The sequence below is a fragment of the Vidua chalybeata genome, chromosome 4 (genome assembly GCF_026979565.1).
Source record: "Vidua chalybeata isolate OUT-0048 chromosome 4, bVidCha1 merged haplotype, whole genome shotgun sequence".
NCBI classification, from domain to species: Eukaryota; Metazoa; Chordata; class Aves; order Passeriformes; family Viduidae; genus Vidua; species Vidua chalybeata.
In genome coordinates, this window is record NC_071533.1 from 45,394,319 (window position 1) to 45,419,555 (window position 25,237).

General features: G+C 34.9%; 1 protein-coding gene across 3 annotated transcripts in view; it reads left to right on the plus strand.

Moving 5' to 3' along the window:
• The window catches only part of SPOCK3 (SPARC (osteonectin), cwcv and kazal like domains proteoglycan 3), a 162,624-nt gene that overhangs the window by 79,171 nt on the left and 58,216 nt on the right, over positions 1-25,237 (plus strand). For all 3 annotated transcript variants that reach the window (XM_053941294.1, XM_053941297.1, XM_053941296.1), the window contains exon 5: positions 19,472-19,598. In XM_053941294.1, the coding sequence (XP_053797269.1) occupies positions 19,472-19,598 (127 nt within the window). The remainder of the gene's footprint in view (positions 1-19,471; positions 19,599-25,237) is intronic.

Consider the following 25,237-nt stretch of genomic DNA (forward strand, 5'->3'; position numbering starts at 1 on the left):
AGATTTTGTGGTGGCATTTTATCTAGTTACAACTTCCTTCAGGGTTTTGGTTTAAATGACATTTTGAGGTGCTCCTTTGGTTCAAGTCATTGGTCATCTAGACCACTTTCTTGCCTTGGACTCTTCCAGTTTTCTGAAGAATGTGGAAAATCAGTTTGAATTCATTTTATATGAGAAAGGTTATTAGAAGATCTTCCCTGTATTTGGTCACCTTAGTATTTTTACTTGAGGAAAATGTTCTATCTCAGCTTGGAAGTGATGAGTGTTGGGCCTTGGAGCATGATGTGGCTGGATGATGTGACAGAAGCTCAGAATAACACTGTGAAAGAAAGCCAAAACCTCTTCTGTTTCTATTCATGTGGGTATTGGATGGCTGAGATTATGCTCCAAAGCAGAAAAAGTGAAGTCAAATTTGTGAGGGGCCTATTTGTGCCTATATGTGAGAAAAATTCACACACACATATAGTGCATACATGTACATACATATGTGCACATACATATATATGAATAAGTACACATGCATATGTATTCTTATTGTTCATATTGTATGGATGCATACAACATAATGTATGCAGATTTCCAAAACATCATGCTTCTGAACCTGAGGTATTTTGCTATCTCCCCTCTTTTGCAACAAAGGAAAGAAGGGATTCAATTTAGACTTGTTACCACTAAATTTCTGATTAAAAAAAAGAAAAAGGATGCAATTTTAAATCTGTAGTTGTATTTGCTTTCAAAACTGTAGTCTGAGCAATTTTGAAAGCAAATCTATTAGGGCTGATATGGAAGATTTTCTAATTTGGTTAGACAAAGAGGAAAAGAAGCAGAGAAGAAAGAACAGTATAACTTTGTAGCTTTCCTGTAATTTTAGGTGCTGCAATGTTTTATTATTAAAAAAAAATCTACAAAGCAAACAAGCTTTCGCAAAACTGAAGGAAAACAAAGGACTTGCTTTGGGCCCATTTTGTGAAAGTTGCAAACACCACTATTGAGGATGTCATCATTTCACATTATAATGCTGCTGAAGAAGGCCAGCTGGTGCAGTTAAGTCCCTTATTGGAAATTTTAGTCTGATTCATTACTGTGATTTGTAGTTGTACACAGAAACACTTAATCATTCTTATCCTCCAAGCTCTATTGAATCTACTGAAGGCTTTCTGCTTCTTTGCATAATTTGTGCTGCCAGTCTGCCAGCTTGGCAGTGTTTCAAGCTTGTTGCATTATCTGTGTTTGTTTGCACAGGAAGTGATGCTGCACATAGGCTGAATTTACAGTAATTCTTTTGTAATAGGCTAATGAGCAACACTACTTCATTCACAATACTAACATTATATAGCTTTGATTAGACCAATTATTGTGTAACTATGCCATTGTGATCATACTTGCACTCTACAAAGTATTGAAAAGGAAATTTGCTTAGCTGTAGCTTCATTGAATTTGCTAAGAAAATAATTTGGACTTTTATGTGCTTAAGAGAGGTGAAAATTTGAATACGTTGGAGATTTTTATATGCTATGCAATTTAATTTATTAAAGTGAGAGAATGAAGCTTCTTTTTTTGCTCTCCATTTCATTGCTTTGGGGAGGAAAGAAGGTGACTGACACTGTGTGTCATACATTCTGCATGTGCTGTGAAGGCCTGTTAATTCCTTGGTGAGCTCGTGTTCCCTCCATTCATGTTTGTAGGAGTCATGGGTACACAGCTAGAGGAAAACAGGATCCTCTCATGGAATTCCTTCTCTCTATTTATGGAGCCTTTGCTAACACTAGTGGAAGACTTCTGTGTTGATGCATTGTGTATTGCACTATCAGTGTTGACAATATCAGCCTTACTATTTATTAAGGTTGTTATAATCCCATACAGTATTTATAATTCCTGCTGTCCAGCTTCAAAACTCAAAAATTGCTGTCCTTATAGAAAAAAAAAAACAACTTATCCAACCCCTGGCCTTCTCAAACTGTGTCTGTAAAAATCAAAAATATTAAATGTTTAATGCTTGGGGGTTTTTTTTGTTGGCTTCTTTTTTTGTTTGTTATTTTTTGTTTGTTTTTGGTATGTAAAACTGATTTTAAATAAGAGACCTAAACAGAGCCCTTGTATTCTATTTGTTAGCAGAACAGGAGTTGTCCAATATACTTTCCCCATTCAAAAATCCGTGATAGGCTTTTTTTTAAGGAAAATCTGGAGCTCTGTGCAAGACTAAATCATATGGACTTCAGTTAATTTAGTAAGTCCTGAGCCTACTCATTTTCTACCTGCTCCATAAGAAGCTTGTTCAGATTCTCAGTTGCCTGTAGGAGTGAGGGGGTGTACTGGGTTATCAGTGCACATGATGATTTTTTTGTTTGATTTTTTTCTTTATCAAGAGTGTTCTACTTAGAAATGAGATTATAAATTAGGATTGGGTTTTTTATTCAGGAAAACAGATTTCAGCTTGCTGTATTTCTTTCTGTCTTGCTGTTGGTGGCTGAAGACACACTCATTTGTACTATCTCCTAAGAATCAGTGAGTTACAAATCTTCTATTCACAAAGTAGACAACAGGAAAGAATATGACTAGAAAATGGGACTATCTAGGAAAGCTTTGCTGGTAGAGTGCACAATTTTGACTAATCCTAGGGGATGTTAATGTACTGTCATGTTTGTAAAAAATGGTGTGTCAGCTTTTGTTGTGTTATTTTAAAATGGTCTTTTTCCTTACCATATTCCTGAGAATCTACTTTAAAAGATGGCATTTAAAAAAAAAAGATTAGAAAGAATGATGAAGACTGTGCTTTTAAATTACTTCTCTACCCTTATTAGGAAGTTGTGATTGCAGTCTGCAGCAATAACTCACTGTGTATAACTGTAAATGTTGAAATAATACAAAATTATAAGATTTTTTATCCTTTATTAGAAAAGGTAGGCAAAGTGAATTCAGGAGCCGTTCAATGCCCCTTCCTAAAAATATGTGTTAAGCTTGTGATATATTTTTATGGTGCTTTAAAAATTAGCTGTCAGAATCAGTTTTCAGTGTACTTTATTAGAAAATATTATCAATTATAAAATAGCTGATGCAAACATTTGTAATCAGTTAATGTTTAATTTGGAGTTTCTTCATGTCTTAGGGGTTTGGTTTTGGGTTTTTATTTTTTTTCAGAATTACTGAAATAGTCTAATGGGTAGGTAATGGAACACGGTAGAATTTCAGGATGCTTGTGTATGAAGGGTTCTTCCACAGGTTTTAAAATTTGATTTTGGTTATAATGAAGTGATTTTATTACTACCTAGCATCAGTTCTTATGCATTTCATTTTATGTGAAAGTTGTGGTTCATAAGTTGTGTTTATAGGCTCTGAATACATCTGCTGTTTTGCTTAGGCACCAGTGGTGGGGAAAGGATAGTGTGTGAAACCAAGTAGGAGTAGTGTTCAGGGAACAGAAATCACTGTACTAATTTCCATTTATGTAAAACAATACATTTAAGGTTTCCAATGTTGAGAAATCCATTAAGTGTAGTAGCTGGAGGTGTTTGTCATCATCGAGTGAAGTATATTATGTATATTGCTACTTTACAGTAAAATGTATTACTGCTTTTGGAAAACAAATAGTGTACTCAGCATGCTAAAGGCGTGTCAGGAGTCTCTTAAATGTTCGTGTTTGTTACATGGTCAATTATATAAAGGGGTTTTGTGTCTGGCAGTATTTTTATCTTCTGTTTAACATCAAATGCGAAAACCATTTTCACATGTCCAAATTGTCTGAAATAGGTTTGCTTTACTGAATGCTTTAGTCTGTTACTAGAGAACAGAACTATTTTACTTAGGTGTGTGGCTTTTGCCACAGACTACTGTATCTTTTATATTAGATCCTTATTACCTAAAAAAAAGTATATATATATTTTTAATGTCAAAATCTACATACTGGGACACTTATACCACACAAATACTTTTTCTAAAACACCTATGCATCTTCTGTATTAATAGTAATAATAATAATGAAAAATCATTACAGTGACAGTACAGTTGAGGCTGGATTTAAAGCTTCCTAAATCTGTGGGATCCATTGCCTTTATTCAGGCACTATCTATCCAGTGGTTTCAAGAGCTGTTTTGGGTTTATTGTACATGCACAGACTATCCACATGATGTGTGGCATTGTAGATTCTGTGTCCAGAAATCTCAAAGAAATACTCAAATTCTGTCTAAACAGAACTCCCGAGGGAGGCAAAGAAGAGATTACACCTGAGGAAACCTGAACTCAGAGCAGCTGTGACTCTAGCGTGTTCTGGTTCAATTCCTTTCAGGGATACTTCTTTCAAATACAGAACTTCAGTGAACATTCAAGCACAGGTACACTTTGGGGGTAAAATTTATATAAGCATTTTATAACAATAGAGTGTGTTTTTTTATAAAATTGCAAAAGTGCAAAACATTCAGGATGTATCCTTATTTTATAGACTCAGTGTTGCCTGAAGTTGCAGATGCAATAGCAACAATGCTTACAGTATATGACTTTCCTAATAGACACAGACTTGCAATTCCTAGACTGTTCCATAAAGCAATAAAAAGCAAACAAACAAAATCACCCCAAACCAAATGAACAAAATTACACAGAAAAAGAAGCATCAATTCCCTCCTGTGTTCAGGACAACTTTTCTCCACTAACTAATGGGGTAGAACTGGTTCGTAGCATCTACAGATCAAGCCATCCAAAATTATCGTCTTGGAGGATATGTATTCATCAATGCTTAAATTTTTCACTCTGATTTAAAATTATTTAATTCTTTGTGGTTTTGAGCGTGACTGCATATGGGACATAATTTGTCTGTTCTGCTCTCCAGTTAGTATTCTTTCTTCCTTAACTGTAGATTATTTTAGTTCAGAGTCTAAAATAACAACTGTTGTAAAATACAACCTTTTGAATCTTAGAAATAATGCCTCTGGGAAAGATGTTTCATAGAGAAATATACCTACGTGGGCTTTTTCTTGTCAGAGAGTTTCATATGTGTCAACGTTTAAGATAATTATTGTAATTTAGGGATTACTTCATTTCTTGATCAGCTGAAGATCTGGGCACTTAAATGTTCCTGAAAGCATTTGCACATCTTGAGTAATGCACTCCCCTTGCCTTTGCCTTCACTATTTGCACATTAACGGGCAATGAATGTTTGTAGTACAAAGATTTGCATACTTACGAAAGCTGATTTGAAGTTTTGATCCTTAAATTCAACAAAAATTATGTTCCAGGCTTTTTCTGTTGGGTCTTCTTTCTAAGGATAACCCCAGACATCATCTCCTCTTCAACCTCAAACTCAAGGGGAAGTGCAAGGTAGAAGCAAGTAAGAGAAAAGATTGATAGGAGATTTAAGCTGGGGGGTAGGATGATAAACATAAGACTATAGGAGAGTGATATCCTGAGGTTATCAGTGATTGATTTTGCATATTTGGAGTATGCTACTACAGTAAAAAGTATGAAGATCTTCTGTATGCTCTTAGAGATCATAAAACAAACATAACATGTTGGGTAGTAGGAGGGGAGGACTTGTTATTCCCTTACTCATTATTACAGTGAACACTGGAGACCTTTATACTATTGAGCTTTCTACCCATACAGTTCTTTCACAGATAACTCACAATAGTAACATTTCTAGGGTAACTGCAGCTTTTTTTGGTACACATTTGAAATTACTAGAAAACTGAATTTCTTTCATATTCTAGATGTATACTCATATCTAGAAGTTACATGACATCATATAACTGTTTACTTCAAAGTACAAATGCTGAAGGTTTTTTACCTACACTGCAATATTTTTGTCACACTCTAATTCACCTCTCCTATCTTCAAATTGGAAAACAAGGTAATTTCTAATAGGATCAGTAATTGTTTATTCTCTTCTCTCAACTGAGAAGCAGACACAAAGGGTCATTATGAAGAACTTGGCAAACTTGTGCAGATGCAGTAGTTATAAAAGCAAACAAAACAACAGAAATTTGTAAAGAATGGAGGATGGTCTGTAAATATTAAGAAATCATTTTGGGTGAGGTCTCACAATTTATTTAATAGTCTTGTTATCTATGTCCACCTTGATAAATGACACATTCCAGAAACAGAAACACTTCTGAGCTGTTGAGAATAGGATCAAAGACCTAAAGAGATGTCTGGATGAAGACACTGGAAAAAGGGTGCTTAACTTAGTGCTAACTTCGTAAGAATGACTATGACAGGATTTTATTTCTGCTATCATTGCTCAGTTACTTTAATTTACTCTCATAATGAAGGAAAGGGGAGAATACATGAGGCAGCAGATTCCAAACAAATTTTAAGAACCTGTTTAATTTTGAAAGACATTGCTGCCACAGAGCTCTTGGTCCATGTAGTGATTAAAAGGAAGATTGAGAAAAGTGTGTGAAGAGCTAAAGCAATCCTCTAAGCTAGCATGCAGGTAAGACAGCTGATTTTTCTGGCATGTAACAAATCTGTTCTTCACAAGACAGTTGTAAGTTTTGCCTCAGGTCACTTTACTCCTAATTTCCTTTTATCTTTACCTTTTAGCTGTTCCTTTCCAACTCTCCAGCTGCTTTCTACAAGAAGATTCTGTATTTGATCAGCAGACTGGATACTAGTCCAGTTAGTCTTACCAAAGTAATTTAGTCATCAAAAGACACAGTTTTTCATATATGCCTGAACCTATAAAGACTGCAATAAAAATAAAAGTGGAGCTAGATTACGAAGCAGAGAAGGGAAAATGCTACTAGAAAAAGTACACTGTCTGCTTCTTTTAAAATAATAATTAAAAAATCCTTATTTTCTGCAAACAGATGCTTTCCCAGGAAAATGATGAAATGCTTTTTTTTGCCTGACAGTGGGAGCAGAAAATACCTATTTCCATTTGTCATCTCTCAGTAGACTATTTTTTTCTTTTTCCATGTCACCACAGCATTTTAATCAATCCTACTGCATTGCAATTTTGGGATTTCAAAGCTGAATTTGTGTTGGTCTTCTAAAGCAAAGTATTTGGAAGCATGTTCAGCCGTGAGGCTGAGTGGTGAATTGTTTGTTTTGCAGAGTCATGACTTTGAAGATGAAATTAGGCAGCTAAATCAGGATCAATATTGTGTTATGGTACGCACAGCATTAGGGGTGTCCAGCTGAGGCACCATCAAGGGCCCCAGTTGTATGAAAATGTAGACCCTCTAGGAGTAATTAAGCAGAGGAAAAGGTGAAGTCTTAGGTATCTTGATTTTTCAGTTATTCTGAACATTTGGAAATAGTTTTTGAAGTACTCCAAGAATTTTCCAAATTTTAACATCTTCATTTTGCAGAATGAATATGTTAAAGTACAGAGCCCTAAAAGCTGAACCGCAATTCCCTTTGTGTTACCATCCCAGAAATATTGATTATTGCTGTTTTACCTTTTGTCATGTGCTTTTGTTTATTTAATAATTTCTCTTTTAGCATTTTTGTTGTAGTTCTGTTTCCTGTTTTTCTCTCTCTTAAATAACGCTACTCCATTTTTCTAGATTACTTTTCTTCATCACAGTACTTTGTTTTTTCACTCAGCATGGCTTATTATTTATGTAGTCATATCCAGTAAGAGATGCTTTATGGTGGCTTGAAAGAAATATATTATGTATTATCCTGTAGGTACCATTTTATGGGACTCACATTAGAGCAATTGAGGAAGGAAGAAAGAAAAAGTAAGGAAGACTCTATACTGCTGAAGTTTATGAACATCAATAGAAAAGGAAAAGATATTAAGATTGGAAAATTACTGACTTCCTAATAGCACAAAAAGAAGTTATATCCAGTTGTTTGCCTATCAGATTATTTTATGGAATCAAGTTTGTTTTTTCTTACAGACATAAGGGGAAATATAATGCCAACATAAATAATGAAAGAGAACTTTTGTCATGCTAGGCTAAATAATGTGAAATAACATTACAGTAGTTAGTAAAACTACTTTTGGCAGTATTATTGACAAATTTTTTTTCATTGATATTCTGGCACACATATTTCATCCTGGATATGTCTGTTTTGTATTAAATTTCCATCTGTAAAATGATTTATTTGTATGTGTGCATTATCAGACTAGAAAACCTCACACTTTAAATCTCTTTGATTTTCTTGCCTTGAGCAATAGCGTAAATAACGTATGTTTTAAAAATAACTTCATTTATAGATGGCAATGAAAGTATCAAAGTTTTGTTTTAAACTGTTCGGTTTATTTTCAATACAGCAATAACTGTACCTGTCTCTGTGGGTTTAATATGTCTATGACAAAAGCAGATTAATAAGCAAAACTATACATTATTTAAAACTAGAATATTTTCAAGCTATAAAAATCATCACTTGCAATATATAAAAAAAGCTAAGTTGCTTCCTAATTGAGAAGGGAACTTTTTCCCCCAGTGAAAGTCACTGTTGATGATCCTTGGATTTGATCAGAGGTAAAAGGATATTACAAATTAAAACCAGCATTTAGGGAACATCAGTGTTGTTGCAAAATATGGTCAAGTTTTGAAGAACCAAGGGCAAACATAAGCAATATGTAGCCAAAATAGAAACTGTGCAGGTGTTGCTCTTTCTTTTATTATATTTAGCTGGTGCAATGCTTTGTTGAACTGGGTTTTATATTTTATCAGTTTTGCCCTCTTCTCCCATGAAGTTTATCTAAGTAGATTTTGATACTCATTCAGTGAATTCTTGCATATTTGCCAGTATGGGTGACCACTCACTGTTGCACAGTGAGTGTGTAAGAGAAATAGTACTTGCTGATGGTTTGGACTTCCTGTGTCATGCATAGATGTCATTGTCTAGGCAGGCTCTGCCCTGAGCTAGCTGTGTGAGATTTGATGAGAAGCACTCTCAACATGACCTTAACCTTCAGTAGTAAGCAAGGAGAAAAAGAAAAAGGAAAAGTTTTATGTTGTTTCAATATAAAAGAATATCAATATAGTAAGTTAGTATACTGCAGCAGATGATCCTCCATGGCTGATTGCTTGACAACTCATTTTTGCTCTTTTATCATCTTGCTATGCACTTGTTGCTATATGTTTTATCTGAGGAGACCTCTACATGATAAAAGCTTGTCAACTTTATCTTCCCATTTTCTGATGTTATCAGACATAATTCATAAAGTCAGAAGACATCATGCTGGCAGAAAAGATAATATCAAGCTGAAAAGTCTTTCTGTCTCTTTTTTGTTTGTTTTTTCTCCTTTCCTCTCCCTCTGCAGGAGTGAGAAAATCAGTGCTGATAGGTGCTCTTCCATCTATCTAAGGAGCACTTGGAAGATTACAGTACAGTAAGCTGACAGTTGTCTACATGATCTAAAGGAATTCTCTCTTTCAGAGACATGCCATAGCTATTAACCAGTGCCAGAGTACAGAACTTTTATGAGGTACTGATTCACAGACATAGATATTTTTCTTAAAAACTCATGAACTGTAAAACAGCGCTCTTTTAGCACCTGGTTAATAACAGCATCTAAAAACATCACAGCCTTTGTCACAAGTGACCTAGACTAACCACAACAGCAAAACTAGTTTGAGATAATATTTCTTTTGTTTTAATTTAAATACCATATCGATGGTACTTGTAATCCTGAGCACCATTGCATAACACAATTTTCTGTCTGTGTGTGCTGTCTCACAATCTGTAAACACAAACATGTTATTATCTTTATGCTTTTGAAATTATTTTGGCTGTAGAATTAAGGGCAAAAAATCCTTGCACACTAGAATTATCAAGAGAGCTGGCCTATTTCAAGCCATGTTCATAGAATGGTTTGGGTTGGAAGGGACCTTAAAATCATGTAGTAAACCCCCCCTGCAATGGACACCTTCCACTAGACCAGGTTTCTTAATGCCCCATCCAGCCTGGCCTTGAACACTTCCAGGGAAAGGCCATCCACAACTTCTCTGGGCAGCCTGTTCCAGTGCCTCACCACCCTCATACTGAGGAATTGCTTTCTGTATCTTATCTAAACCTAACTTCTTTCAGTGTAAAGACATTTCCACTTGTCCTACTCCTATGTACCCCTGTATTGCTCCTCAGCACCAGGCAGTAGATAATACATAGAGAGGTCTGTTATGTCTGTTGCGTGTTTTTCTTGCTTAGCAGAATTATTCTTGATTTAGATAGAGTATGAGTCCAGTTCAAAGTTGTTTAATGTAAATGGGTGTCCAGGGTAGGTAAAATTATATTACACAATGCCTGTAACATAGCAGTTAAAAAATCCAACTTCTACTGTTTTTGCAAAGGAATTGTGGTACTTCTGGAGGAGAGGAGAACAATAAATTAAACCTGGCAGGTTTAAGAAGCTGAGCTGTAGGTGGTGGGTGCAGCATCAACCGCACAGATGGACACACTGATGAATGGAGTTAGATACTGTACAATAAGAGCTGAAGCAGGGGTGGGGGAGCAGGGAAGTATCACTCACTCCAAAGCTGTGCGAAAGAGCAAAGAACATTTGTTAAAATGGATGGCTGCAAGGTTTTGTGCCATACTGTGAAGCCACCCTGAGTAACTTATGCAATTAAGGGATATTCAGATCCCTGAACATGAATACTTTTAATGTAATCTTTGTAGAAGTAGCTTATTATTTCTCACAAGTCTATTGAGGAGCTCAGAATTGTTAAATACAACCTGGAGAGACATATAGCTACTTATGTCTCTCCTTAAATTTTTCAGTTTTGATTCAATGTTTCTTTAGTTACCTTCTATACTTACTCTTCAGAAAGAAAAGAAACCCAAACATGTTCTTTTGAAATTGATCAATAACTGATATTTTCTACCTGTAATCCTACATAAACAGTTTAGTATAGAGAAGATAAATTTAAGTCATTGACAGAGCAGATATATGCTGATAATATTAAGGGAAGAAAATGGAAATCCTTCTTTCAGATATTGATTGCTGTGATGCTTGTAAATGGGTTTTTCTTCCTTTTCTGTCTTTATTTTTAAGCAGACACTGACTAATCCTGCATGAGGGAAGAAAGAGCCATGAGCATGGGCAGCAGGGTGCAACTTGCACATGCCAGGCAATGAGAAAGATAGATTGCATGAGAGTCACTCTGCAGGGTTCTTAATCTGATGAGTGGAATATCAGTTTATTCTTATAGTGGTGAAAGAACATTTTTGTGGCAGCCAATAGGAAAAGCAGCTATTTTCTAGTGAAAATTATTCTGTAATTATGTTCAACATAGAGTAGTCAGTGCTGTAGGAGTAGACATCCTCATAGTAATATTAATCAAAATATTGTTACTATTTGTCTACTTTGGGTTGTAGAAGTGATTATTAGTTATTTGACTGTTTAATTTATTTTAATTTGGTTTTTATGTTTAAATTATTTTTATTCACTCATTTTTTATAAATCAGAAGCATTAGATGCTCTCTAATGAAAACTGTGCCTTTAATTGGACTATTAAGTGCAGGTAACAGCATCATATTATGCAAAACAGATTCTGAATTAATAACTTTGAATTCTCTCTCAATAATTAAAAAAAAAAAAATTAAACATTACCCTACCTTGCAGTTTTGCAATTGCTAAACTTGCTGGTACATAGGAACCCTATTTAAGTGCTGATAATCAAATGAAATTATTACACTTTTCTTACTACTAGGGAATTTTGGATTCCTGTTCAGCAAACTATTAAGAATTTTAGATGTGACACCATACTCTGGTTATTAGACATAGTTCTTAAATTTACATCTATTGACTAAAGAGAACTCTTTGCTGTCTTAAAAAAAAAAGGTTTCTGCTTTATAAAATAATGTGTAAAAGAAAAAAGAGATTACTTTTGCTTCTGTGTTATCTGTTTTAGAAAACATTGAAAAATGTCTGCTTTCCTTTGGAACACAAATTGATGTCTTTTTCCAGTAGAACTAATACATAGTGAATATATTTATATTCAGAGAGGTAAACTCTGCATGGCCAAGTGCACACACAAAATCTATATAACATTCTGTCTTTGCAAAGTAGAAAATGATAGGTTTGAAATGTATTTAGTAATTCTCTTAGCTTTATAAAATGAAAGCAGTTCTGGGAAAAGGTAATAAATATCTCTAAGAAATTATTAAAACACTGCATTATTACAAGGTTAAGCACTTAGATTAGCATAAAAAGCACTTATGAAAGACATTTCCATATCTTGGTGATCAAAAGGTGAAGTCTAAGTTCATAAATTAATAGACACTATTAAAAAATCTTTCTAAAATAATAGAGAATTGCAAAGTGGGGGGGGGTGTGTGTCTGAATTTCAGTTTCTTTTGTAATATTGCTTATATGTTATATCAACTAAAATGTGTATTAAATTTTTTGAGACTTCAATTCTGGAACGACTTAAAATTGTGAGCATCTCATGTAGTCACTGAAGCTATTGAAGTCTTTGTAACTTTATTTCTATCAGTTTGATTTGTGAAAAATTTAACTATTGATTATTAGTGAGATATGTCATGGAATGCATCAGATTTTATAGATTAAAATAAAACCTTTTAAAAAAAAATAGTAGCACTTAAGTAACTTAGTAAGTTAGGAGATCCTTAGTTTCTTACTATCCGTTGAATGAGTAAAAATGCATATATCCACTGAAAGGGAAGAAGTCATACTTAGATGAATTCTTATATGAAGTACAGGAAGTCCTCTAAAAACTGGAATTAGGAAAAACAGTAGGTGAGTTGATAAGCTTTAAAATTATGAAGTCAATGGTAATTTAGTTTGATCTCTGTGAAAATAATATCTAGTAAAGGAAGCATCTTTATCATTTACATGATGATACATTTTCATACAGTAGGAAAATAACTGAAAGACCTTTCTCTGTAACTTTACTGTTCTCCAGCTTCTGTGTTGGAGGCCAAAATAACTATGCTGAAGAGCCAAATTAGACATCCTGTGATAGGTGGATCATTCTGCCATGTGCAAACACCTGCTTCATCCAAGGTTTTCTTCCAGCTTATGCCTAACTTGTGAAGCTATTGTTGTAATCTTTGCTTTCTGAACCACTTTATTCAAGTAGTTTTTGCAGGGCACAAAGGCTCTGTAGGCAGGATACATGCTACCTAAAAGTATAAAATCGTTTATTGCCCACTGGGCACAATATTTAGCTGGCACTAATTTGCTGTTCGACTGTACTGACAATGCTCTCCACTTCTTTCCAGATACTCAGTGGGTCTTTGCTGGCCACACAGTTCAAGTATAACATGTTGTCTCCCATGGCTCATTGAAATGGATTGATGCTCAGTGTTGTTTAGACTTCTGTCTCTGTTTTTGCTTTTATGATTTTATAATTTTTTCATATTTGTGGCTTGTTTTCCCTCCACTCCTGACTGACCTTGTTCAACAATCTTAGCTCTGTCTGCAGTTATACATCTCTTACATTGCATGGTTCCACACTACTTAATTTCTGATACTTCTTCCTCACAATTTAGTAGTTTCCTCAGTAGTGTGTGCCAAGGTTATTCATCCATGCCATATTAAAACCTCAGTCCTTAGGAGGAAGGAAGGCTAACTCACTCAGCTGTGAGTTAACTGGGAAATACATGCCATTCTTCCCTATTCTCATGGTCTGAACTGCAGATACTTGTGGGCTGATGGAGTATGCTTTGCTGCTTCATTGACCAGCATGCCTAGGTTTTAGAGACAGTGAGAATATGGTTTATGTTCAACTCTTATCTTTAGTGGGTGAGTCTAAAATTTTGACAGCGTCTGTAGCTCAAGACTTCCAAGTGGGATTTGTAAAGTAGGTAGAAATAAAAGGCAAAACATTCACAGAAGTCATACTGCAGATGAAAGTGTGTGGTAAAAATGGTAAATACTAATTTGTTTAATAGTCTTATTATCTAGGTATGGTTTATGCAAATGTGCTTCACTTGTTTCTCTTGAAGTAATTTTATCAATCTGCTAACTTAAACAGATATTGTGATAGAGTTATTACAGATGTTAAGTTGACACTAAACTTGCACCTCTGTCTTTAGAAAAATCTGAGTGCATGGTTTCTGTGACAGAAAACAAGGTCTGTTTATATACAAGATTGCTTTCCACATCTCTGGCATTTGCTAAGCAAAATCTGCTTCAGCTATATTTATGTGATCATTTCTAAATATATAGGACATGCATGGAACTATGTGAGATCTGTAGTAAGCATATCCCTAAATAATGCTGGACAGGAAATTCCACCTGAATGGATCTCAGTAAACTTGCAGATGACACCAAGCTTTGTGGTGCTATTGACAACCCTCAAGGACAGGCTGGGGTGCCATCCAGAGGGTTCTGGACAAAATCCAGAAGTGGGCCCATGGGAATCTCATGAGATTTAACAAGGCCAGGTGCAAGGTGCTGCACCTGGGTTGGGGGACCCCTGATATCCAGGCAGGGGGATGGACAGAGGAGAGCAGTCCTGCCCAGAAGGATTTGGGGATGCTGGACATGAGCTGGCAATGTGCACTCACAGAAATCCAGCTGTATCCTGGGCTGCATCCAGAGCAGCATGGCCAGTGGCTGAGGGAGGTGATTCTCTTCCTCCACTCCATTCTTGTTAGACCCCACATGGAGTGCTGCATCCAGCTGCGGGGCCTCCAACATAAGAAGGATGTGGATGGGATGGAGCAGATTCAGGGGATGGCTGCAAAGATACTCAGGGGGCTGGAACACCTCTCCAGTAGAGGCAGGCTGAGAGAGATGGGGATTGTTCAGCCCAGAGAAGAGAAAGCTGTGGGGAGCCCCTGTAGAGGGGGCCTGCAAGGGATCTGGAGAGGGGCTTTCTACAAGGGCATTTAGTGATGGGACTGAAAAATAGGTTTAGATGATATACTTGCAAAGAATTCTTCTCTGTGAGGGTAATGAGGCACTGGAAAAGGTTTCCCAGAGCAGTTGTGGATATCCCATCCCTGGCAGTGTTCAAGGCCAGGCTGGATGGGGCTCTGAGCAACCTGGTGTAGGGTAAGGTGTCCCTAGCCATGACAGGGAAATTGGAATCAAATTATCTTTAAGGTTCCTTCAAACCTAAAATGTTCTATGATCCTATGATTTCTGTGTTGAGGTGCAGTCTTTGTTTTTTTGTCTTATGAAAATAGTACACTTGCTAACTCATCCAGTCTACACTAAGATTGGTTATCAATAAATACAAATGTCTTACTAACAGTGTTAATATGTAAATTGCTAAAATTGCTAAAATAGACTTTATTTTGATTTCCACATTAATCTTACTAATTTTTGTTCTATTTATCTCGTTTAATTCAGCTATTGTTGGTTTATTCAGATGGATTTTTCTTCCATTTGTTAGAAGTAGTGCAAAGTAAAGAAACAAGTGAAAATAATATACTCAAAAAGACTGGCAGTAATGAATTGAGAGGTTTTTGACATTTGAAAGAAACATCTTAGTAGTATATTGACAGCTATGGTTTTCTTCCAAGAGGCTTCTACATGAAAAGGCAGCTTTGAAGGAAATTCAGGCAACTCTAAAGAAAGCAATTTAGATTTTATGATACAAGTGGTTTTTCTGATTATGTTAATCTTACACAGCCTGATTGTGTCCCCCAAAGGCCATGGCAAAACATAATCAGGCAGACTCTCTAAACTGGAATAACTCTAAAATCTCCTAAAGATGCAAATGTAGTTATCAGAGAAGAATTACTAGAGTTCTTTCAAAGATTAGTTTTTAGTAACTCAGACTTTTTTCAAACAGTTTTTTAAAAATGTGTTTGAAGATCATCAAATCTAGCTATAAAATACCATTTTTCAATTGAATTGGGCACTCATGCATTATATAGATATTAAATAAGTCATGTTGCCAAAGACTTGCTCGAAGCTAAATTTTAAGTGGGTTGCATTAAGTATTCTCAAAGTATGTGCAGGCACAATTTGTGTATACAGGAAGGTAAGTTTATGTATGCAAACAGGTACATAGGCTAGACTAATTGGGCAGATTGGCTAATTATGTTTCTAGGCAGGCATGCACAGTTTGGTGTATGCAAATTAATGCAATCAGAAGCATTGCTGGTAAATTAGGCCCATATATTTGATTTTACCCTTTAGGTGTCAACAATATCAGATAAGGTGGAGCTTGCATTCAGTGATAGTTGTTTTATTATGAGACAGGTACCAAAGCCTTTTCAGGAAATTTTTGGTGGAAGAGGTTGACTTTCGCATGATATCATATAGTTAATGTGACAACATACGAACAAGTGCAAGAACATTTATAGTGATTGCAGTAGAATCACAAAATTCAATGACAGAATTTTATTAGCTGCAAGTTGCAGTCATCTGGGTCTTCTTCTTGCATATTGAATTATAATAAATACAAGGAAGAAACAAGGGATTTATTAAAATGAAATAACTGCCTTGTTTGCTATTTTTTCCCATGTCTTAACATTTTAAAATGTAAACATATATTGCTTTATCCACATAGCTCACATAAGTAATAACCAATTATGTGTGTTATAGTTTTGTGCCTATTTCAGGATATTGTTGACATACATCAATGATCATATCTCAAGATAATTTTTATCATCACAGTAGTTTCTCAGTTATTTCCATGTCACTAGTTTGTATGTGTGATCATTGCCTAGCTGTAAAAAACATAACACCAACACTTGGTTGCAAAGAAACAGTCAACAGAAACAAATCTGATGTAGTTAAATAATGGTGAAAGGAAAAGTTTGAGTACATAAGTGCATTGTTCAGGTATTTTATGAAATGCATGTTATCTACCATAACTAGCATTAAAAATATTTTTAATTGACTTTTCATATTTGCCTGTCAGTGACTGACAGTCAAAAATAGCTGTTCAGTAGCTTTGGTAATACAGTCTGCTTTCAGCATCATTGTACTAAAGCTTTAAATAGATATCCATACAAACCATTTCCATGACCAGATATCTGGATTAATACTTTCAAAGTATCATTTTTTATAATTTCTTTATCATTGTGCCTTTCATTACAGTTTTGGAAAAATACAGATCTATCTCTTTTTTACAAAAATATTATTAGTTATATAGAAGCCAGTTTTGATAACAGTGATCTGCTGAAGGTCTCGAAGGAGTTCTGTGTAAAAGAGGAAATTTGACACTTCAGCTTAAATGAGTGCCCTAGGACAGTTTGCATTTAAAAGCCTAACAAAGCAGAGGATGGTTGAGGAAGGTAATTTCTCTGACCATATCAAATATTTTCTAATTTCTTCACGCCTCTCTGCTCATCACAGAACTGCAGTTTGTGTTCTGAGCTTGTTCTAGGCTCATCATCCTTGCAATTCTGTCTGAGACGCCTCTTTTTTTTTCCTTCAGGTGATTTTACTTCTCTTCATCTAAAAGGAGGTTTTTTTTTTCCTTTCTCTGTCTTTTCTTGTCTTCATCAAGAGCATGCACAAGCGTGTATATATACTAAAATACTAAGCACCGTTAGTCCTTTCTTTGATTTATTTTAGACATCTACACCAAGTCCCCTTGTGTGTCACACAAATTCTGCTTCCAGTCTGTTTTTTGCTGATGTCAAGGAGCTTCTCTCTGTTGATGTATGGAACTTGTGCAATTTATTTGTACAGCATTTTGAAGTTACTGTATCTCTGATAAACAGGAATTGCATCAGGTTGATAGTTGGGATGCTGGTCCCATCAGTAGCCTCAGGCTACTGGGGCACTTCTGGATAATTGTGAGCTATAAAAGTAACGAGAAGTTAGAGAAAGATGCAGCCATCTGTATAATCTAATGATGCTGGAACTCATGTGAATGATTGGAGAGCTCTCAGTCAAGTGAAAGGAGCAGCAATAGTCTAATTATTACTATATATTGTACATAATCAAAGACATGGTTTATCTCTTTTTTTGCTATAATAGAAACAAGATGATTTTTACTTTGTCTTCAAATTGTGCAACTCACCAGAAAGGATTGTTACTTGTTAATTAAGGTGGTATGTTCAAATTGTTTCCATTTTAGTGCTTCCTGGTGGACATAAAAACTTCCTGTATTGATATTTTATTATCCATTATGCTACATAGAACTGAAGCTATTTCTGGCTTTTTCGGTAGTAACTGACACCTTCTGTATGCAGCATCTCAGCTTCCTGTTTACACTGTAAAAAATCTGTACAGTTCAAAATTTCATTACACAGCATAACTTGAATGCAAACTTCTGTAATTCTATGATTCCTGTGATTTTTTTTTTCTTTTTTCTAAAAGACCACATTTACAGCTAAAATTATTCACATAAACATTAGCATGGCTTGGAAATGGGCTTTTGTGTTTTGTCATCACCAGTTTACTGTTAAATGTGTGCTTTTAGCCTTTTACTCTGCTCATTAAAAAACCAGAGGATGAGGAATTTATTTTCTCATGTTTCTTTTTATTACTCAAGACAAGTTCTTCTCAAACAATGATTCATTACTAGCAAAATAGTTCTTGACTATCTGTAGTTGAAAGAGTTCTCTGAGAGTTCTGCTCCATGAAAGAATGTTTGATTTGAGATTTTATAAGTTTGAACATTTGTGTGTGTCCTGATAAGTCATTGCTGCATTCTAAGTGGTATTAAGATTCCCTCCCCCCCCAAAAAACAGTATAAAAATCATACACTATTGTTTATTTTTTTATTTATACGCAAGAAGTAACTTCTTCATATATTTTTAGGTCATAAAGGAGCTGATACAGCTCCTAAATTTAGTGATACAGCTACTAAATTTAGTGGCTACTAAATGCTTTCATAGTTGAAAAAATATTGGAAAAATTAATGAATAAGAATTAATTGAAAGCTACAGAGAAAAAGCATGTCAGTCTGAAGATGGCTGTATATAACAAACTGAAAGCTATAAAATGTTGTGAAGAAGCATCAGTAACTTATTTTGGAGTTTTATTCTGACCCAGCATAGCCTTTTCCTAAGTTGAAATAATCCATCTAGCTCTGTATATGTTTATATGAAGATACACATATATGACTGTGTAGATTGATTCTGTGCTCCAGTGGGTTAATTTGTTTTTTTTCCCTTTGGACTATATATTGAGTTTTAACTGAATTTTGCAAATTGTAGACAGTGAAAGACAGTGTTCAAAGTGGGGCAAACAGTAGGACCACCTCCCTGTTTCTATACCAGTATTTATCATACAGTTCTCTAAAACCTAAATGTTTGCCTCATAAAATATCAGTATTTAGTTCTGAATATAGTTCTATTTATGCTGTTCAATAACAAAAAGAGTAAATGCCATGTAATTCCAACATCTTTCACTGATCAATAAGTGTAACAGTCCCCAAAGCATCATCTTAATTATCTTTTTCTACTCATATGTCTTAGAAAGTGAAATAATATGCAGGCATCAAGTATCACTACAGTGAGTAAAGTACAAAGGTGAAGAAGTTTATGCCAAAGATATTGGCAGCCCTTTACGTAAAAGAAAACTTCATGGTTCAAATTATGTATGGCTTACTGTTTGTAAAGGCTCATTAAAATACCCTGAATATGTTCTATTTTTACTACTGCTTATCAGAATTACATACTTTTTGTTTACTTACAGTATGAAAGAGGCTGGTTTAGGCCATAAACAGTGGAGGGGTGGTCCCATTTCATCAAACTGCAAGCAGTGTCCAGTAGTTTATACCAATCCTGTTTGTGGATCAGATGGTCACACATATTCTTCTCAGGTAAGAATTGAATAAAGAACTAAATTAATCTTTCATTGTTCCAATCAATTCCAGCTCTTGGAAAATAAAATAATGTATTGTAACACAAACCAGTATTTACTTGTTTTGGCTAAAAAATGTATTACAGAATGCAACTTACAAGAATTCTAGTATTTTGTATGATGTAAAAGCAAAATGGTAGCAATCCCTAAGCAGCATAAACCAGTAATACCTGGAGCAGCAGAGTGTAGGAGTGCTCCACAATGTAACGGAGCACACTGAGTGCTCCACTGTGTGATGAGACACCATGGCGGGGTTTTGAGTAAGCCAAAAAGTGTTGGGTGTCCCCAGCTGGGGGTAGAATAGGCATGTTAAGTCAGATTTTCCAGTTGAGCATTGAAGGTGTGCTTCAAATTCTAGGCTCTTAGACATAGATGTAACCTACCCAGAAAAAAAATGTAATAATGTATGCAGTTGTGGGATAGCTTTCCTTGCAACAGCATATTATGAGTTTTAAGATCATAATCAAATCTTTCTTTTCTAGTCGTTACCCTCCTGTCTTTTCTCTCATATCTATTTTCAAATGTTACTGTCAGTTTACCCAGTCTTGTTTGGATGAAATACTTTGTGCTAGTCCTGCTGAAGTCCAGAAATCCTGGGACTGCACTAGTACAGTGCAGAGGTGAAATTGTGAAATGGAGGGACTTCATAATGCTGAAAACAGATTAATTTGTTTAGCATCCTTCATTAAAACTTTGAGCATAAGAATACTCAGCCAATATTGAGTCTTGTTTAATAGAAAAGTGTGTGCTCTTGATAAACCCATTTTTCTCAGAAACAGAATGTAGTTCAGTAGTGTGAAAGGAGGTACTGCATTCTGTCTTACTGACACTGTGTCCTTACACTAACAAATTGTTTCATTAGTAGATAGTATCCAGTGCTTCAAGAGAGTATAATAATAGATTAAATTGATGGAGATGTAAAAGCTCTGTGTTTGTTACTTAGGAAGAAAAAATTCCATATCACATTTTAAACAAAATAGTTTAAGGATATTTCCTAGTATCTAAAGATTTCTAGAGTTTCCATAATTTTTTGTTTTGTTTTGCACATAATCGTAGATTAATCACATCTGAAGTTTACACGTCGGTAGTCTCATGTGAAGTTTAGAAAAAAGAATTAGTTTCCAGGAGGGTCTGGGTGTTGGATTGAACACCAAATATCTTCTCCAAGGATATTTTATTCTTGATAAACTAAAAACATCAGATTTAACTAGTGCTTCCTAAACCCTGACAATACTTAGGCATTTATTCTAAATCTTACATTAGAAAATGTTTTTCCTACTAACTTGAATATTTAATTATAAGGATTCGGTCTAGAATCTAGTTTTCCTTTATGGAAAGCAATTTAAAAATTTCTAATACTTACACCAGCTTATCTGAGGCCCTACAAATGTATTCTGGACTCTTTGGCACAGCTAAAATATACTTCCTTTCATTGACAATATGATTTCAATTTAGGAATTTGAAAAGTATTCTGATTTTCATTAACTGTAATCTCTTGCCTATGTTTTTTTATGAGCTAAAAGTGTGCTGGCATCTTACTAGACATTAGGTGATGCTGTCATTTAGTGTTTAATTTGCCTTGCTGTTCAAAGGTTCAGGCAGTCTTTAAGTCTCAAGTCCAGCCTTCACACAGTTATAATGCAGATGGTAGCCTCTACAATTTTGCAATTTAAATAGATGGGGTAGATAAGTTAATATAGTTAATACTGGATGAGCAACTTTTTTACTTTTTGAATACTGTGTACTTCATTTATTGCAATCTCTTCCTATGTTCTTCCTAATGTAATACAAAGATCACCTCACTTTAACCTCATTGCTTATTTTCTATTTTACCATATAGGAATGCTGTGTTCTAAATACCTCTGTAGGTAGAAATGACCTTTCTGGCCTCTCCTGGTCTGGTCTGGAGTAGATGTACAAAAGTCTATAAATATTGATGAGATGCAGATATTTTTAAATCAGTTTGTGTGTTAAAGGTGCAGCTGTTCAAAGGGAATGATGAGGAATGAGTGGATTAAATAGGCACACTGTGCTCCCATTCCAGTGCATTCAGTGCAACAGTACATGTTATCCAACCTCAATATCCCTTGCATGCAAACAATGCAGAAATAACATACCATCAGAGATATTTTGGGTTGTACTTCTGTCTTCCACTGCCTTGTAATGGTAGGTTTCAAATCTCAGCTTACAGAAGAAAAATGCTAAAAACTTTCATTGCCACAGAATATCTATATTAGTCTATAAATATTTTTTTAAAATTTATTTTCAGTGATATGAGGATTTCATATTCTGTGCTACCAGTTGCATCAAAACAGAAGTCCTTGCCAGGTTATTTCAAGAGCAGTGTTTTTAAAAATTGACTAAAGACAAATATTTGTGTTCCTGTACCCCAGGCAAAGTTTATTTCATTATGTCATCAAGCTCCAGTAGGAGTTTACACAGCACTTTTCTTGTATTTAGAAAGCATTCATCAATGACTCTGGAAAATTGTATAATACATTTTCAGAAAATAAGTCATTAAATAGTAATAGTATTGTACAACACAGCCAGACAGTTGACATTTGTCAGATGGATGCTCTTTTGGGAGTATATCCTTGCTTTTCAGGACAAGTCCATGAAATGCTTGAATTAAGTTATGTAACTACAGCTATTTCATACATGTGTTTTGCTTTGGAAAGCAGACAAACAAAAAAAGATTATATAATAGCTGGACTATCTAGAAAGGAAAGTTATCTCCTAAATTGAGCTTTTTCAGAGTCAGGTGAGGATATTTTGTTTCCATCTCATTTTTGCAGTCCAGGTTAGGTTTACTGTTTTCTCAGCTCACAATTAGTCACATGAAGTCAGTGTAAAAGAAAAGTGGCAGGTGTAAGATATTTGTTACTAGCATTACAAGAATGTCAAAACAAAAATATTACATGCTGAAATGTTGAGTAATCAAAGTGAATATGAATCATTGTGCTGGAAGAAATTCAATATAAAGAGATCCTGCCATTTCCTTGGCACAGTGGTGGTACAATTTTTACTTAATGGCCTTTAAATTAATACTGCATATGTTCTACAGTTGGTCTGTTTTTACCTTCTGCATTTCTCTAAACTTTGGCACTTGAAAGCGCAGTACGCATTTTTACACTAGGAATTCTCAAGCAGTGCTGTCTCATAAGGCTTTTGTATCCCTATGTACTTGACATTCTTCATGAAAAACACAGCCTCTTTGTAGCTTCATCTTCCCTGGGATTAATAGGGAAATAAAAGGACATGAAGTGCAGCTCAGATGGGGTGTTTTGAGGCAGCAACCCAGCTGCTGCCATTCTTCCACCCAGGGAGGCAGCTCAGTGATGTGCAGCACGTGCTGTAAAGCTGGTGTACCTGGGATGAGATGTGATGCTCAGGCTTGGATGCTTCCATTGGAACAATTCTCCCATATTGCACAATATTGTGGCTGGACTTTCAGAAAAATGGCGAAGAGGGGAAAAAAAAATATGGTCCTGCAGATGAATCTTCTTTTGAGTGGATTTTGCATATTTTGATTTCAGCTCTGGTGTTTGGTATAATTGGCTGAAGTTTTCTCTCTTAAGTTGAATGCAGTTGACAATTAGTCCCACTTCAGCAAAATCTAGCCTTAAATAAGATCAATGAACAGTGCTTGCAATATTTTGAAAACACAGCAGAAATAACTTAATCTTTAAATTATACCCATTGCCCCATGGTTTTATGCCAGAATCGCTTTGGTAGTTCTGTTGTTAGCAACAATTTGCTCAAGATGGCTTCATATTCATATTGAATTTTTAATGAAATATATTTTCTCCTACTTATGAAAGCATCATGTTACTGATGACAATCCTGTATGTATAAATAGAAATAATAACTATGTTTTTCAAAAGTAATGGGTCTAAACTAGCTTCTCAGACGAAGATGAAAACTGTATAGAAAAGTAGTCAGAAAAGAGGATAAAAATCTTGAAAGACTCCACAGATAGAGAGGTATGTGGATTTAGATATTTTTTAATATTCAAATACTTTCTTCAGTCTCCCAAATTACAATTCCTTACTATAAGGAGGTTTGAAAGAGTTGGGAATAAAATTGCACTGTGTGAAGGAGTGAGTTAAATATTCCATTCAATTTTTGTTTATCATTTTGCATGAATCTGAAATAGATTTTTATTCTCAGGGCATCCCATATTTAACATTTTTCTTTTTAAAATCATTGCTATCTTTATTAATTTCAGGTATTTTTAAAATTTTAACTTAATAATCTGTATCTCTTAGCAGTGTGCTTGGTATAAGACAGCTTGTTGGGAAGAAACATAAAAAATAGGTGTTGGCACTTTTAATCTTTGTTGTTACTTTAAGGACTGTTGATTTCATATAACTTAAATTGATTTAAATGTATTAATTAGTGTATTGTGAGCTTTCAGGTCACGTGCCTGAGCTGTTCAAAGTTTTTTTCTGCTTCAGGAGAGATTGCTAGAAACAGAATCGCTATTACAAAACAGAAGTTTTGTATAAGTAAAAAAAAGTATTTTTCACAAGTCTGATTCAATGTATGTCAGTCTTACTTCTTAAATTGGGCTAATCCACTATGCCTTTCCATTTTTATCTGCCTTGTTACTAAGCAATCTGCTGTAGACTTAACTGTCAGTTAAAATGTAGCCAAAAATATTAAGGTTAAATCATTGCCTGCCACCTTTAGTAATAAAATAATGTAATCTCTCTGAAATAAATTGTTTGACAGTGTACAGGTTATTTTACTTTTGCAGCTGCAAGAAGGAGCTTCTTCCAGGTGCTCTACCAGGACTGATTTGTTTTTCCAATAAAAATAGATTTTGTCAAAAGGGGCATCTCAAAATCAAGATTTGTGTCTCTAGCCCAAGCAAAGCCAAAATCACTCCATTGTAAGTGGAAAAATTTTAAAACTTCTACAGACCAAATCTGGGTTGTACTGTTACAATGAACTTGTGGCTGAGGTACACTGGCAAATAAAAAATGATGTTGGCAAATGGCTGGGGGGGAGGAAAAACAAACCCCAAAAAAATGCCAACAAACCATGCCCAGCTCTTCTTCTGCCCCATTCTCTACCCTTACGGAACCCCACAAACAATGAAAACCCTGTAACCAACTTTTCTTGAATGAGACTCATGAATAGACAGTGGTAAAAATAAAATGTATAATGCTTAGTTGATCCTGGAATATATTTTGGGTCTTTACAGAAATAGTAGAAACTGGTTGTTTATTGTTTAAATGCTTAAAAAAGGCAAACGATAAATAAAGGAAGGAAATGAGATTGGCCGAAGTGGGAAAATTAGACGTCGATGGGTTTTGCCATTAAGACCTGAAGTTTTATCTGGAACCTTTATATTGATAGGATGTGGTATTAAAAAAAAAAAGGCAGAGAAATATCATAACTTTATATAATCCAGATTTTCAAATAGGCTGATGTACTAAAAATTCCAAACTGTATCAAATTATACATAACTGATCTTCTCTTTATCCACTGCATTGAAAATAAATAGCTGCTAAAGCTGTAGAGAAAGAAGACTTAGATAACAAAATGCTTTACAGAAACTTTAATATTTTGAAATTCTGAGCAATTCAGTAT